The sequence below is a fragment of the Gekko japonicus genome, unplaced genomic scaffold (genome assembly GCF_001447785.1).
Source record: "Gekko japonicus isolate JY-2015 unplaced genomic scaffold, Gekko_japonicus_V1.1 scaffold2264, whole genome shotgun sequence".
NCBI classification, from domain to species: Eukaryota; Metazoa; Chordata; class Lepidosauria; order Squamata; family Gekkonidae; genus Gekko; species Gekko japonicus.
In genome coordinates, this window is record NW_015172074.1 from 244,626 (window position 1) to 261,016 (window position 16,391).

General features: G+C 46.4%; 2 protein-coding genes across 2 annotated transcripts; one reads left to right on the plus strand and one right to left on the minus strand.

Moving 5' to 3' along the window:
• The first annotated feature begins 1,102 nt into the window (after nucleotides 1-1,102).
• LOC107118512 (suppressor of SWI4 1 homolog) lies at nucleotides 1,103-15,685 on the plus strand. The gene is made up of 11 exons (XM_015420865.1): nucleotides 1,103-1,179; nucleotides 3,044-3,214; nucleotides 4,613-4,714; nucleotides 5,728-5,778; nucleotides 6,415-6,585; nucleotides 7,431-7,507; nucleotides 8,932-9,039; nucleotides 10,506-10,573; nucleotides 12,226-12,355; nucleotides 12,485-12,645; nucleotides 13,407-15,685. The coding sequence occupies exons 1-11, from the start codon at nucleotides 1,162-1,164 to the stop codon at nucleotides 13,811-13,813; spliced, it is 1,464 nt and encodes a 487-aa protein (XP_015276351.1). The 5' UTR covers nucleotides 1,103-1,161; the 3' UTR covers nucleotides 13,814-15,685.
• On the minus strand, nucleotides 9,134-11,867 carry LOC107118516. The gene is made up of 2 exons (XM_015420872.1): nucleotides 11,773-11,867; nucleotides 9,134-10,168 (listed from the first exon to the last, which is right to left on the minus strand). The coding sequence occupies exons 1-2, from the start codon at nucleotides 11,854-11,856 to the stop codon at nucleotides 9,146-9,148; spliced, it is 1,107 nt and encodes a 368-aa protein (XP_015276358.1). The 5' UTR covers nucleotides 11,857-11,867; the 3' UTR covers nucleotides 9,134-9,145.
• Nucleotides 15,686-16,391: the final 706 nt, after the last annotated feature.

Below are 16,391 nucleotides of genomic sequence, written 5' to 3' on the forward strand. Positions count from 1 at the left end.
GGAATGCCTGGCGTGGTCTGGTCCATGGAGTCGCGAAGAGTCGGATTGTGCGACTGAACAACAACGGGAACCGGAATGACCTCTCGCGTGTGATCACACGAGAGAGGTGGAATTTGCCCCTACGAGTCCAAGGCCACCACCCCGGGGCTCAGGGAGGTGAGGGAACATTTTGCGGCCCGCCCCCGCCACCACTGCCGACAGCGGCGATAACTTTTTAAAGAGCCCCTAATGAAAGCTGGGGGAGCCGAATGATCTCTCATCACACACGAGAGGTGGAATTTGCCCCTACCTGCCCAAGGCCACCACCCCGGGGATCAGGGAGGCGAGGGAACGTGCGGAGGGGGGGGCAGCAGACAGCCAAGGAGGCCATAACTTTTTAAAGAGCCCCTAAGGAGAGCTGGGAGCTGCGGTGGCTCAAGTGGTTAAGAGGCTGAACTGCAGGCTGTGGAAGGTCAGTAGTCCAGCAGTTCAAGACCCGGGTGCCGCATGATGGAGTGAGCTACCATCTCTAGTTCCAGCTCCTGCCAACCTAGCAGTTTGAAAGCAAGAAACTGCAAGTAGATAAATAGGTACCGCTTCGGTGGGAAGGTAACAGCGTTCCGTGCACCTTGGTGTTTAGTCATGCCGGCCACATGACTAAACATCTTCGGACAGTGCTGGCTCTTTGGCTTTGAAACGGAGATGAGCACCGCAACCCTAGAGTCGGATTCGACTGGCTTTCGAGCAAGGGAACCTTTACCTTTAAGGAGAGCTGGGGGAGCCGAATGACTTCTCCCCTGGGATGCTGTTAAGCCGCCCTGAGCCAGCCATGGCTGGGAGGGCGGTGTATAAATATAATAAATAAATAAATGAGGTCCCTCACATAACCCCACCCTCTCAGGGCTCGAAGCCCTAAATCTCCAGGAATTTCCCAACGCAGGCTATGTGTTGCGTAGAGGCTGGGTAGAGAAATCCGGACGTCACTTTTTTTTTTTTTTTTTAAAGCAAGCTCCGTTTCCCACAAAAGAGCCAGCCGAACGGCTGATTAATGAGCACAGAGCCGGAACTATTTGAGTCGGGAGCGAGAGGAAACCGGAAGACTGAAAGGGAGGTACACGTGAACGAAAATCACTGGGAGCCGCATGGTCGCAGCAAGAGCAACAGAAGGGACGCGTGACCACCATGGGGCGGCTGAGCAAAGTAAGAGTTTCTTGGGGTTGGGTTTGTTTTTTTTGGTGAGGGGAGGGTGGAAACCTAGGATGGAGGCCCTAGAATAAACTGAAATTTTAAAAAAGAGCGGCTAGTAGTGGTAATAGAACGGGGGGGGGGAACTGTAGGAGACGGGAAAAGGGACTAGACTATTGCATTTTTATCTCGTTCTTTTTCCAAGGAGCTCAGGATTATGTACATAATTCTTCCCTTCTCTATTTGCTTTTCCTGGTATGGCTGCGAGAGAGATCATTGGGGGCTGGTCGAACTAAAGTGATTTACTGAGCTGGAGGGGGCGGATTAGAACTCAAGTTTCCTAGGTACTGGCCTCATACTAGGACCACTGTACGACACTGCCTTTCCTGGTAATGGATTGAGTACGAGGGCTGGATTTCAATGGTTTTGAGTAGAAGGGCTTTTAAAATGCTATGGCTGGATAAGGGCATGATTGTGGGGAAAGGACAATTTTGAGACCTTAGTGTAGGTTTGATAAAGGTTTTTCTTTTAATAGTTTAAAAATACATCTTGTATGGATGCCAAAGGAGCTGCTGTGCAGCAAAAAACCCTCATATAATATTTAAGGTTTTGTTCCAGCACAAACTGTTATGGAGTACAGCTTGTTTTGTCATGGGTAGTGGAGGAAAGTGCTGTCAAATCTTGGGTGACTCATGGTGACCCCATTTCAAGGCAAGAGGCATTCAGAGGTGGTTTGCCATTGACTGGCGTCGTGTTGATGACCCTGGTTTCCCATCCAAGTATGAACTTGGTTTCTAAGATCTATGAGACTGGTGTAGTCTGGGCTAGCCTGGGACATCCTAGTCTAACACATGAACCTTTATAAAACACTAGCTGTCTTATCTTCCTTATGAATTAATATACATCATTCACAATTGCACCCATACTACTGGTGCCCATCTCATTTAAATAGTAGTTTAGTAAAACAGTTCAAATGGCTGAAGCAACTAAGCCAAGTTAGATGTTGCAAGTGAAGCACTGCCACTCCACCACTTGAAGAAAAATGCGACATTACTAACCAGTTCTGTTATGGAAGGACTTGCTCCTCTGAAAAAAAAATACCAAAAGAGAATCTTAACACACTGGTACATCTGCCTCATGCATTTTGCTATTTTACAGTGGCGTAAATCTTTTCAATCTCAGTAGTTACTTCTCAAAAGGATGCCAAACAATCATATCAATGCTGCTTTAAATGTGTCGTTGTGCTCTGAAATTACCAAGTTTCTCAGAGGGTATGACTGTTTGAGGGATGATATTCCAGAATTATGTTTCTAACAAGGGGCGGGCCCCGCGATACTCGGGGGGGGGGGGGACCTCCACACATGAGGCAGAGGAGGAAGCAGCAGGAGGAGGTAAGTCCCCCCCATCCTGCCGGTTCCTCCCCCGTATCCTCCACACACACCCCGCTCGATCTCCCCCCTCTGGCCTTCCCCCGGCTCCGAAGCGAGGGCCGAGTGGCGAGGGGAACGCTCTGTCAGTTTCGGGGGGATTTAAACATCCCCCCGATATTTTTTACAGGGTTTCTGATTTTTGTGCACACCTGGGGACCGGCAATCATATCAATGCTGCTTCAAATGTGTCGTTGTGCTCTGAAATTTCCAAGATTCTCAGATGGTATGACTGCTTGAGGGATGATATTCCAGAATTATGTTTCTAATACTGACCTTTGTTATCTTTAATCCAAGTATCAGTTAGAGGTATCGGTTAGTGGGACTCTTTGAAAAGGGTAATTAGGTAGAGGGGGATGGGGAGAGAGAATTTGGAGTGGGACAATGGATTCTCAGGAGTACCCCCTACTCTATGCCATTCTTAATGTCATTTTCCCTCTGCTTCCCTGCAGACTAAGAACCAGAAGAAAGAGCGTGCAGCAGCCCAGCATCGATCTCAGGAGGAGTATAGCGGTGTACCTCACTCCTTTGTTTTTCACCGGGGTCATGTTGGCAAAAATTTGCAGCAGCTCATCCTGGATGTCCGGCGTGTGATGGAGCCATACACAGCCACTAATCTCAAGGTAGTGTTTTATAGATGGTATCACTGGTATACCATTGAAAAAATTGGAAAAATGTTTAAGAATAAGGCTGTGCTTAGTGTTGTGGTGAGGATCGTACTTTCATGTATGATGTCAGTGAACAGTGGTTTAAAATTATTCAAAGAATGTACAAAAACAAGATGTTGATCATTACTGTTTCTGTTGGGATATTTGATAGGATCTGTGAGGGAAATGCATAAATGCTTAAGATGTTGACTTTACCTGGAAAGTTGATTGCTTCTCTTTGGATGCAAGATCCCACTGCCAAAGCAGCCTTCTGTCATCTACGGCTGGTGCGGCAGTTGTAGATTATTGCAATAGCCAAAATAACAAAAAAATTGTTAAGGAGAAGGTTCATTGATATAATAGTGGTAATCTGCTTTTCGAGGAGTATGAAACCTACCTGTGAGGTAGGTAAGGCTGAGAGAGCTCTTTTGAGAACTGCTCCTGAGAGAACTGCTCCTGAGAGAACAGCTCTGAGAGAACTTGTAACGCACTGGCTGCCTATAGCTTTCCCTGGGAGGACTGGTTACAATCTGCAATCTCCCTAGTCCCTGCCCCTAACCACTACACCAAACCACTGCACCAAAAATGAGATACGGAAGAAAAGCAGGCCTACTTACAGTGAAATGCCGTCTTGTGCAATAGAGTGGAAGAAGGGAAATTGGGACTCCTGAGTTTGAATCCTGGTTCTGAAGGGAATGCAATCTAATGGTTGTATGTGAAGATAAAGAGTTGATTCTATTTCGCTCCCCCCACCCCACCGGTCACTAAATGGGATCTTAATGGTCCAATGGAAACTATAGGGAGAAGATAATGGACTTGGGTCATTTCTGTTCAGGGCCATGGCCAAGTAATTGCAGTCAGTAATGTTTCCTGAACCTTCTCTGCCCACCATCCATGGGCAAAAAATTTAGCTGTGATCAGAGTTTTTCATCATCAATGTCCAAACCCTTTGGGCAAGAAATCTTTGAAAACAAACACTGAATTAATTTTACAAATCAGTGTTTATGCAACTTGAACCATGTTATCTATAAACCAGTATGTATGCCTTTAAGGAAATGCAGTGTATAAGCACTGACAATGTTTTTACTTTATTTGTGAGACAGCTGTGTTGGCAGGTGGGCAGTTTTTGCAGAAATGGCAGATAGAGGAAACAAGATGGAGGCTGTGATCAACAGAGTGATGAAACCACTCAGGGTATTTTCCTGAACCCTACGACATTTCAGAGATACTGCACTCATATTTTACATCTGATATTTATCTCTGAAACGTTCCATGGTTCAGGAAAATAACCTGTGCAGCTTCATGACTGTTGAGGATTCCCTCTCTTGGATTTTGTTCTCATGGAGTCTCATGGCATGGGTCTGTTTCTTTCAGGTGCGAAAGAAGAACACTCTGAAAGATTTTGTGGCCGTGGCTGGACCCTTGGGCGTCACTCACTTCTTGGTGTTCACCAAAACCCCAACCACTGTCAACCTTGTAAGTGACAAGTGAGGTGTTGCTCAGTGCAGACAAGAAGCATCCTCAAGATTGGGGTCTCTGGCAAATCTGGGATTTAGGCACTTTTGAATTCGTCCTGCTTCCTCCTTCCTCAGTTTGTCTCTGGATTACAATGCAGCTTGATTCCTTTCTCTGTAGATCTGTGTAATTTTCAAATATTCTGTGTTCAGAAACCCTTTCCCTATCAGTTTTCCTACTGAGGATATTTTTGCTTTGCTGCATAAAACTTCCAGACTACTCTGCGTTGCAGAGGATTCTGATACGTGTTCTAGGGTGCGCAGTTATTTCATATGTGGCACTGGCCAAGCCTACTGAGCCTTGTTGCCCTCATCTTTACACCTGGAACATACCTGGTACTTTGCTTTGCCACACTGCACGATGGCTGTACAGTGAAATGCCGTCTTGTGCAATAGAATGGAAGAAGGGAAATTGGGACTCCTGAGTTTGAATCCTGGTTCTGAAAGGAATGCAATGTAATGGTTGTATGTGAAGATAAAGAGTTGATTCTATTTCGCTACCCCCCCACCCCACCGGGGATGATCAGTGCTAAGGGGCAAGCTAATGTTCAGGAAAGCTTGCCTGCCATTGAATGCCTAATTGAAAAAGCTCTAATAAATGTCCAAGGGATCTCAGTGTTCTGGAGTACACAGTTTGAAAACTGCTGCCTTAAATTAGTGGTTGTTTCATATGCTACAGCCCCCTTCCTTGCTGTGTATGTACCTGGTGTTCATTGTTTTTGCATGCCCAGCTGAATTCCTTGCTGACCAGATGCAAATGATGACAATGTATTTTGCTGAGTAAAATCTGTGATTCTCACTTCAAAGTAAACGCACTGATGCATCTGGAGCAAGACTGTGCACGGGACTGTATTTGTTGTGTTGGTGATGACACTTTGTTTGTAACAGCAGCTGCTGCAAACTGTTGAATTGTATGGCAGTGGGTATCCTAGACTTCGTCTTTTCTACTGCTGACTGGATTTTTTTCTTTCTTAGAAACTTTTCCGTCTTCCTGGTGGACCATCCCTGACCTTCAGAGTTACTCAGGTACCAGCATGGGGTGGTAATGTCCTTGGTAGAGAAGGGTAAAAGGGTCTGGAGCTCTCTCTGAAAACCTTGTTAGTTAGAAACTGTATCTAGGGCTTTTGTGGCTTGTTTTTTTCCCCCCTGATGTGTGTTATGCAGGCAGCAAAAGCCCAGGACTTCGTATGTTTTATCACAGTGCAGATCTTTGTTAACACAGACTGAAAAACAGAATTATTCAGTCTATTAAAACTGTGCAAATTGACCAGCCCTGTGCGATTTCTCTTATGCAGCATACATTATAGAGTGTGTCGGAGCGATGCTGGAGGCTGAGGAGAGTTTGGCAATTTGGGTGGTGTACCGACCGCCTAGCGCACCGGCCAGTAGCCTGCCGTCCCTGCTGGAGGCCGTATCAGGCTGGGCGTTGGAGCACCCTCGTGTACTTTTAAAAATTACGGAAGCTGAGCTGTTCAGGAAGCTGACCCCTTCCCAGTATGGCATCCTGTGCTCCTTCAAAATCATGACTTCTATACAGCCCTGGCTGAGTCCCTTCTGGAAAGCGACTTCTGGGCTTCAGGGTCCACAGGCCTGTGGTGTCTCCTCCTCAGCAGAGCTCCTTTCCTGTGCTGTGTAACCCTTCTGCTCTGCTCCTCTCTTCAGTATTCGCTCATCAAGGATGTTGTGTCATCCCTGAAGCGGCATCGGATGCATGAGCAGCAGTTCACCCACCACCCACTCCTGATACTCAACAACTTTGGCCTTCAAGGCATGCACATCAAGGTCATGGCCAGCATGTTCCAGAACATGTTCCCTTCCATCAATGTCCACAAGGTGAGTGTGTCCTAGCCTGGAGATTGTGCAGAGCCAAACTGTTGGCTGTGTTCTGCTGCCTGTGTTTCTCTGGGCTTTTGAGTTCTGTGTTGTATGCACCCTGACTGTGCCCTGTTACGCCAAGAAAATGTGTATTCACCACAGGTGTATTCTGCCAAAGATTATCCCGTTTTGTTTTTGAAGCAGACCTGTTGAGGTATATGAAGCTGAGAGGGTGTGGCTTGGTTCTTACTGAGATGGTAAACCCGTGGTCTGGGCCATACAAGTTCAGACTGCTGTGCCTCAGGTAGCCAAATGCTTCTTCATTAAAAACAAACAAACCCTACTTCTAGAAAAGATGTGAGGAGGCTAGGCTTGAAGATGCTAGCTTTCTATATGGAAGACATCCTTTTTGTCTGAAGGAGAATGCAGCCTGAAATGATACGGTCAAGATGCATATTCTCCATTCAGTAAGAACTAGACAAATCATTGACCCATGTGTGTCCGAGCAGGGAATTTAAGCTCTGGTCTCTTCACCGCACTGACAATCAGGAGTGCAGCCCTTTTCTTCCTTGGCTGAGCAGCTTTGCCCCATTGTATATAAAAATATAGGCAGAGGAGCGTGTGTGGGTGAAGGAGATTTTTAGATCCCTTTCTGGCTGCTGGCACCACATTTATTTTGAAGCAAGCCTACTGTGACAGTGTTCCCTGTTCTGCTGTCTATGCTCTGTGCTCTTTGTTGCTCGAAGCAGGAGTGGTGGGAGGAAACCTCTCCTCAGAAAGACTATCTAAAATGCTAGTTAAGAGAAGGATCTTCTCCCTGTTATGTATCTTTGTTCTCATGGTATGTGTTGCTTGTCCCCCAGATTAACCTGAATGCCATCAAGCGCTGTGTCCTGATCAGCTATGATGCAGACAGCCAGACTCTTGAATTCCGGCACTAGTAAGTTTTAGTGAAGTTCTGCTGAGGGGTCAAAATTAGGTGTGTGTCTGGGAAGGAGTGTCAGACAACATGTTAAGCCACTGCTGTAAGAGAAGCCTAAACTGACTTGTGGGCCAGCAATGGATTGCTGACATACCACCCGCCTGTCACATTTTGGTCTCACCCTTACTCCAAGGAGCTCAGATTTTGTATATGCTGGCTCCCTCCTCCATTTTATCCTCACAAAAACCCTGTGAGGTAGGCTTGGATGAGAAAGACACACACACTACTTGTCTAGGTTCACTCAGTGAGCTTCCAGATTGAGTGACGATTTGAACACAGGTCTCCCAAATTCCATTCTTGACATTTAACCAGTACATTTGACTGTCATTTAACCTGTGTTATGTGTGGTTTAAACTCATGTCCATGCTTGTAGAAATGCCCACCATATTGCCTTGTTGGAAGGAAAGTTGTCCATCTTCAGGTTAGAGCAGATTATTCCATTTATTCTCACAACAGATCTGTGAGGTAGTTTCAACTCTTATCCCCCTAGGGATTGAGTAGTGACTTGAACCCAGGTTCATGTTCCAAACACTGTCCACTACACTGCCTTGGCACTACAGCATATAAAAGACTACCTGTACACAGGAACAGGAAAATTCCCATCCTAGTGATGAGCTGGGTGCAAATGATGAGAGTATAGTCTGCTGATGTCTCTGATTTTATTTTGAAGTAAACGCTCTGATGCACCCAAACAATTGGAAATGGAAAGCAGTACTGTCTGGAGGGCGCCAAACTTTTGTTTGCTGTTTTTGCTTTCACATTTCTCTAGAAATCTGAGAAGTTGGTCCATCCAACTTCTCTTTCTAGTACATCACACCATCTTTCTTGTCAAGGTCTGCAGGCAGTGATAACATTGCCAGGCTTTGGTGTGTTCAGTTGCAACCAATATCAAAGATGCTCTTCTCTTACACCCCATTCCCGTTTGGCCACATAAATTCCTAGAATGTTCCCCACTATCATCAGGAGGCTGGAGACCAACTTTATTTTAAGGAGAGATAATATGAAGGTCATTTCTGCTTGCATAGGATCAAGGAGATGTCACCTAGAGTGGGGCAAGGAGCTAAAAGCATCTCCTCTACCTCATGGTCATCTTAATTTGCTCTCAAGGCTGCTTTCCTATAAACCTGCCGTGTACTGAGTTGGGCCACTGGTCCATCTAGTCCAGTATAGAATAACAATAATTGCCTCCTCGTAGACCGTAGCTGTTGACGGTCTTTAGCTCTGTTACCTGAGAATCCTGGAGGCTGATGTTGTATTTGGGACCCCAGGCATGGAAAGCATCTGTTCTAGTCCAGAGCTCCCTCCCTCTTCCAGTAGCGTTGACATACCTGTCTGCCTGAATCCTCACAGACACCCTTCCCCCCCCCTCTGGTGTTTTGCAGCAGTTTGAAAGTGGTACCTGTAGGGATGAGTAAAGGGTTAAAGAAGTTCCTGCAGGAGAAGTTTCCCAACATGAACCGCCTTCAGGACATCAGTGAGCTGCTGGTCAAGTAAGGGAGTTGCTTTGGGTTAAGGCCGGGTTCCTCCTGGGTACGTGAATGAGGATGGTTGATTCTCAGTGGGGCTACCGCCCCACCACAGTTGTTGGGTGAATTGCTAACATATGGCTGCATTTTCATCCAGTCCATGGTCCCACTGTAATTTCAGCTCCAAGTCTCTGAACAGGCCTGGGAGGAGCATGTTATCTTGAGACGAGTCTGAAGATCCAGGGGTAGTGCTGTGGGGTTCGGGCTCACTTTTCAAGTCCTCATTGGCTCGACTGAAGCAGTCTGCCAGTTGTAATCTTGAAGGGGTCCACTCGCTATTAGTCCAGACTAATGAATCCCAGGCTGCCCATTGCCCCAAGAGGCTGGGATCTTGTGAGAAGTTGTTGCTGGCACAAAGTGGAAATGAGGAATGAGGAATGGGTAATGGAGACTCGCCTTCTGAGGTGGCCATTTGGCTGACTGGCAGAGCAGATGGCAACAATTCTACAGGTTGCTGCTTGTAACTTCCTGTCCTTTCCCCTAAAATGGCAGCCACTCTCTCTTGCAGAAGGGAAGGGAATCGCTGTGGCCTGCCCTGGGCATCTTCCTGAAGCAGCAGCTGTTGGGTTTCATCAGCTTTTTCCAGCTCCAGCACTGGCTCCTTTTGAACCAGGTTTCCACACAATCCTCTTTTGTCTTGTCTTTGTTTCTTCACTTTAGTGCGCCCGCTGCCCATTAAGTCTTCACTGACAGAATCAGATTTTGTCATTTGATTTGGTGAAGAGTTTGCCTTGTTGGCATGGCTGGTGCCTTCGACACATACACCATATGTTAAATTTGAGCGCTTGTTGTCAAGTGTGTGAGGTGTGCTATTCTGGATCACTTGTGGAGCGTAACCGACAGTACCTGCATCATCTGCTTGGCCTATGGGAGCAGCAACACACTGGATTGACGCCACTTTGGCCTGTTGCTGATAAACCCTGTTTGGCAAATCGAATACCATTTGGTGCTCTAGTACTTCTTGGAGATGCTGGTTAATCTGTTCCGGCTTCATCAATGGATCAATTTGGAAAGGCTTAGATAAATCATGGGCCACCAAGATATGCTCCACAGTTAGCGTGAGAGGCTGGGCGTGTGACACGTCCTTGAAATCCTGCCAAGGAAGAGATATGAAAATGAGTGACAGTGCAAGGAGCTTTATCAAAAAGGTAAGACAGCTAGAAAAGATGAGAATTCTGCAGGAAGGCTGCCAGCATATTGAAATTACAAAGGTATCGTGTATTGTGAAGATATAAAGATTCCCAGGAAGCTGAATTCCCATTGCCAAGTTTTACACTAGAGTGAAATTACAGAATAAACCGTGTTTTGCTGACCATCATCTTGGGCAATATTAGTAGACGGGGTCTACAAAAGGTTTCCCTCCTCCTGGGGGATGGCAGGCAAGCTCTCACCCCATGGATTCCAGGCACCACTGGGCCTCTTCACTCCAGCTGCAGCAAGGGGCAGGGGCAGCAGGTGGCATCACTTGATGACATGCAATGCTGTGATGCCACTTTTGGTTTGTACCAGGAAATGATATCATGATGCTGTAAGGAGTTCACACATCTCTGTAATTAGAAACCCATAGAGATGAATGAATTCCTAGAGTGATATATCACTTCTGGGTACAAACCAGCAATGGCATCATAACATCACGCATCATCATGTGATGTTGCTCCCTGCCCCCCAGTGGTACCCGCTGGTTGCCACTGTTCAGCCGGCAACCCAAGTCCACAAATCTATTGGTCAGTAATGAACACCCCTCTTCTTTGGGCAACAGGGTCTTTAACTCTTGAAACAAGCAAAAAAAATATTTTATTTGGGTAGGACCATACATTCTCAAGGGTGGTTGAACACACAGAGAATAAGACATCCAACAATCCATCAACAACATCACAGCAGGACATATTATCAACCCAGACTGTGCCAAAGTAAAAAGAGAAAAGTAACACCGAGACAGAGCTGACAGGAAGGTAAGCAAAGTCACTTTGCCACAGCTTGGCTTAGCATTGTTTCCCTTCCCCTCACTTACACAACAGTATCATGTGCCCATTTGTTACTCTCATGTTTCCCCCCCTGAGTTTTTTCCTGTGTTTATTTAGACTACCACAAAAGTGGTCTGAAAAAACATGGGAAACATTCAAGAAAAAACATTATACCAATATATGCATAAGGTTCTCTGAATTCTTGGCGTTCATTTTTTTAAAAGTCTCTGCCCCCTTTCCTTGTGGAGATTTGCCTTTTCCCTTATACCTCTGCAATGAAATGGACTAGAGGCAATGAAAGTTGAGAATTCAGGGAGCCTGATACGCATATTGGTATAGAAGTATAGTGATAGAATGCTGTCCAATTGCTAATTTTTAAGATAAAAAAAGCCACCATGACAGGAAGAGGAAATAGCCGTTGCTGCTGGGAAAACGGCTGCTGTGGATAGGATTGGGAAAATCCAAATTTTCCCTGCCGCATGGCAGTCAACCGGGCTTTTCTGCAATGTTCCCCAAAACTTGGGAGTGTAGCAGGTTCACAAAAGATCAGAGAAAAGCTGGGTAAACCTCAGCAGTTACACAAATACACCATGATACTGGGAGGAAGCAGGAAAACCTCCCACTTCCTAACAGCATTGAACTCGGGGCAAATAACCTGTGTGGAAAGACCCTAAAAGATGAAACCCTTAACAACAACAACAACCTCTTCCATAATGGTTGAAAGGGTACATACCAGAGACATGGGTTGCTGTGTAGTATATCCCTTAATGTACTTGTATATAAGGTAATATATCATACCAAAGGTCAATAAAACCATAAATCCAACTGCCCCAAACAAGTATGTCAGCCAACGATTGCACCCTGTAATGTTGGAGCATTCATCCCTGCCAGGTCTTTGCTTTCAGAGTTTTCTTTCCAGCCACTGCTTACAGGGTTCCTCAGGGAAGCAACTGCTCATGTGAAATGCTTCCACTTCTTGCCCGGGACAGATGGTTCTGTGGAAGTCTTTCACTGCTCCCACTGGATTCAAAACCACCCTTTGGGAATCCCACAAACTGGTGACTTAATCTTCAAAACGGATTATACCCACCTGCCATTGTGCATCAGTTCAGACAGACAGCCAAACTGTGTGTACTTCTTGCCTTGTGTGACTTCACACCCACCCAATTCTGTCTCCTGTCCACAGTTCACAAGACTGAGCAAGAGATCCAGGAGGCCCTAGTGAGGAAAGAAGAGAAGTTACAGCTGAAGGCTGAGCGCCGCCGCAAGCAGGAGGTAGATGTGGAACGTAAGCAGGAGCAGAAAACAGCTCACAGGTGAGGGGGGAGAATTGGGATGTAGGCACAGTTTTTGTCCCGGCACACTTGAAGCCTAGAGCCAAGCTTTGGGTGTCTGGGAAGGGTCGGCCTGTGTGTTTGATAGTGTCACTGGCTTGGGGGCTGCAGGAAGAAGAGCCTGGAGGGGATAAAGAAAAAGAAGCGGCAAGCAGAGGGAGGTGACAGTGATGCAGAGGATCCTGGGATGCAGGAGGACCAGAATGCGGATGAACCATCAGATGATGATACAGAATATTACCGCCAGGAAGTGGGAGAAGAGCCTGATGAAGGTTGGTGTCAAATACTTATTTTTGATGGGAGGGGTGGAACATTCAGCTTATTAAAACAGTACTGAGCATGGTACGACTCCCCACCCCACCCCAATAAATGTTCTGGGGCATCCCGTCGAGAAGGGGCGGGAAGTCCATGTGCATTCATTATCCCGGTCATTTGTCTGGGATTTTCTGCTTGCAGTTTTGGGTGAATGCTTAGTATAGCATTCCAAAACCTTTGGTTCTGGCTTGGTCTTCACATACAACCAAATGAAGCAGGGAGCAAGATGGCGGTCACTTGTGATAGCCTTTGTCTTTAATGTTTTAACATAGTTGCATTGTATAGTTCTTCATTTGTGTTAGCTGCTTGGCAGCAGCCTTCAACCTTGTCAGCCTTAGTGCCCACATTTACTCCTAACCATGGACAGGCTTTTAATTTCGTAGTTATATATGTCTGTATTCTTTTGGTTTGTACGGAGATGCAAAGGAAAACCTAGGAGGGCTTCAGAGTTGTATAGAAGAGGGAAGGTTAGTAGGAGCCGGTTTTCTGTCTTTGCAACATTCTGGTTTGAAAGCCTGCCTCTGCTAAAATTCCTTCTTCTGCCCAATAATGAAAGGGACAACAGCTCCATTTGGATCTGAGGCCCTCTTTCTTCCTTTTGCTCTTCCAAAAATTACACTAGCGATGATGCTGGGGTGGATCCCAACTTGCTATCGATGCAGCTGTGCCTGTCCTCACCACCTCTTTGCTGATGCTCTCCTTGCTGAACCCACTCTAGATCTGTTCCCACAAAGCACCAAGAGGAAACGAGGCCTTGGCCAGTCCATCAAGCCACGAAAAAGGTGTAAATACTCCCGCTCTGCAGGTGATCAGAACCCAGCCCCTGCAGGCAGAAGCCCAAAGGCGAAGCACAAGAGGATTCGACGGCCCGGGCAGGGCTGGCAGCCAAGGGACTCACCTGGTCTTAGAGAGCAGCAGCAGGGCACGAGACAGCTGGGGAGAGCACGGAATGCCAAGCGGAAGCCAGCCCAAGGTCCAGGGCGAAACCACACGAAGCAGCAGCGTGGCTCAAAGCCTCAGGGGCCCTGGAGGCAGGGCAAGCCTGGACTGCTGAGGAGGCAGGCACCAAAGGGAAAAGGAGCCTTCGGGAAGCAGAGACGTTCAGGGAGGAAAGGACCGGTGTAGTGCTCTGGGACTGTCCTTTCACTTGGCATTTGTTTTTTTGTAATATATGGGCTACCTGAGTTGCTTGCGTGTGTGTCTAAATTGGGCTTGCATCATCGTTGTGCAGAGCAAAAACTGGTTTGAATCTGTGTGGGATGGGATGTAGGTAGATGCTGGCTAGAAGTGGCAGCTGACTGGGTTCATATGACAGTCACTGCAGAAGAAGAGACACAGACGTGGGACAGTGGAGAAAAATAGATTACAGCTAGAACTAGCCGTTTATGCAGGTTTGAATCCTTGATCAGTGCTACCTCCATCTCTTTCCTCTTCCCACTCCCAACCCTCCATTGCTGTTTCAGTCACCTCATTTAAAGCAGAAATGCTGATTTACTTGCTTAGGCAGGAGGGTACTTTCCTAAGAGTGTATGCTTACCTGCCCATCTAGGCAGCAGGGCAGGATGACAAGAGCAAGCCCCAACTGTAGCCAGCCCATTCGGTATATTCAGTAGCTTACCGAGGAGATCCTTACTCCCAACAGTCACTGCAGCTGGGCATTTTCATGTGTGCTGCTGCAGCAGAGCTTGTGAGTGTGAAGTCTATGAAAGTAATCCACAAGTCTGACCACTTAGGGGATATATTTTTCAGCATCTCTACTGACGTTTGCCTAGAGCTTTCGAACAGAGCAGTGTTTTTCGGAAGCATTTGGAGGCGTCACTCACAGTTGGCAACCCAGTTATGTTCTGAGCTCAGAGGAGTATGACCTGTGCAGGTGAAATGCAGCCCAACCTACGTTTGACCAAAGTGGTAATTCTATGCATTGCATATTAATTAATTTAGAATATACTTACCTGAATGTAAGTCTTCCAAAGTTCAGTGGGGTTTTCTGTCAAACATCCATCAATTTTTAAGAAGTCTGGACCTCAGAATGATTGTAGAGGGTTGGCTCCTTTCGCAGATTTTTTTTAGGACGTGGTACAGCCAGCTTCCCTCGCTTCTTTCCTGAGTGGTTTTCAGATTTGTTTGGCTTTTTGCTTGTCCAGGTCCTAGTTAATGTGACATGGGCAGCCAAATGGGAAGTGTGGAGGTGGAGGCCTATTTATTATTAAACAGGGGAAGCGAATGTGTGTGTCAGATGAGCTAAAGCCTGCCTCCCTCCTCGTCTTTCCTTACCATGGTATCATTATCTAAAACATTGCCCCAGTCTGATGCCAGTACTGGAAGAAAGCCAGGCAGAAGCAAATGCTTCAAGGAGTGCTGTGAGATAAGGGAGGTTTTAACTCCCTTCACTCAGTAGGCTGCCACATGAACAGGTAGAACGAACATCAATAAATGCACATAGATGCCCTTGTCATGCACAATCTGGCCCTTGAAGTCTGCTGTGGAATTCATTTATTTGCACATACATGTATCATCCATGGTTCATAGTATTGTCCTTGCGCTACCAAACTTACAAGAGGTACGGCTGTATGCATTGCCCCCCCCTTTTTTGTTGGGATCAGGGCCCCCATCAGATCAGCCAGAGATCAATGAATGTCCACATCAAGCAAGAAGCCAGTGGAGGTGTGGAATTCTAGTATTTCTAGCTCTCTATGCTCATTCCGGTATTCTGTATCCAAGACCCACCCTACACCTGCTGGGGGCACAAGGGGAAAAAATCCAGTCTGTTGCAGATCAACCAACCTGTTCTCCATTAGGTACTAGTCACAGCATCTGTAACCTTTATTGGCGGCGTCATAAATCCCATGGCACATTCTAGGTACTTCTCAGCTGGTAGCAGTTAAGTGGCAGGCTGGTCTGTCTCACACAACTTGATTTCATAACCATGTACCAAAAGCAGGACAGTTGGAATTGCAAAATAGCGGTTCTTTGGTCCTGAAGACTTACAAGCAGAAATATAAGCCATTAAAGAAGAATTGTATAGAGCATAATCTATTAGCAATGGGTATTATGTATGGAATCTGTCTTTACTTTTTTTTTCTTGGCTGTCAAGTTGCAATCGATTCATGGTGACCCTGTAGGGTTCTCAAGGGAAGAGATGAACAGAAGTGGTTAAGTGGTTTGCCATTGCCTGTCTCCATGTTACAACCCTGGTATTCCTTGGTGGTCTTCCATCCAAATACTAGCTGGAGGTGGGCCCTGCTTACATTTCCAGCCCAGGCTGGGCTCCCCAGGCCAGGCAGCATCTTTAATAACACATCTTAAAAGCATGCAAATGAAATGGCTGCCTCAAGTATCAGCAGTATCTGAAGGAGAGAGCTTGCGCCCCCCCATTGTATATTCTGTAAAGGAGTCTTGAGTGTCCTTTTATCTCTTAAAGCAGAGAGGACAGCAGCTGGGAGCCACTGGTTTGGATCTCTACTTTTTTCATGACTTTTGCTAGATGAGTTTGGGCCAGTTACTCTTCGCCTAATCTACTTCACAGGGTTGGTGGGAGGATCAAAGGGGGAAAGGAGAATTACGCACACTACCCTGAGTTCCTTGGACAAATGTGGAGGTAAAATTATACTGCATCAATACTGTGTTGCTTCCAATGCACCTGTCTCTATGGCGTATGTCAGGTTTTAACTAGAACTCACCTAGCACTCGTCAGTTGCAAACG

What these genes read in the sequence shown, in the direction of transcription:
- LOC107118516 (XM_015420872.1), bottom strand. Translation starts at nt 11,856, where the DNA reads ATGGTTTTATTGACCTTTGGTATGATATATTACCTTATATACAAGTAC. An exon ending in CACAGCAACCCATGTCTCTG is followed by an intron (nt 10,169 to 11,772) that starts GTATGTACCCTT and finishes CTTCCTTGGCAG; the next exon opens with GATTTCAAGGACGTGTCACA.
- LOC107118512 (XM_015420865.1), top strand. An exon ending in ACACAGCCACTAATCTCAAG is followed by an intron (nt 3,215 to 4,612) that starts GTAGTGTTTTAT and finishes TGTTTCTTTCAG; the next exon opens with GTGCGAAAGAAGAACACTCT. An exon ending in CCCCAACCACTGTCAACCTT is followed by an intron (nt 4,715 to 5,727) that starts GTAAGTGACAAG and finishes TTTCTTTCTTAG; the next exon opens with AAACTTTTCCGTCTTCCTGG.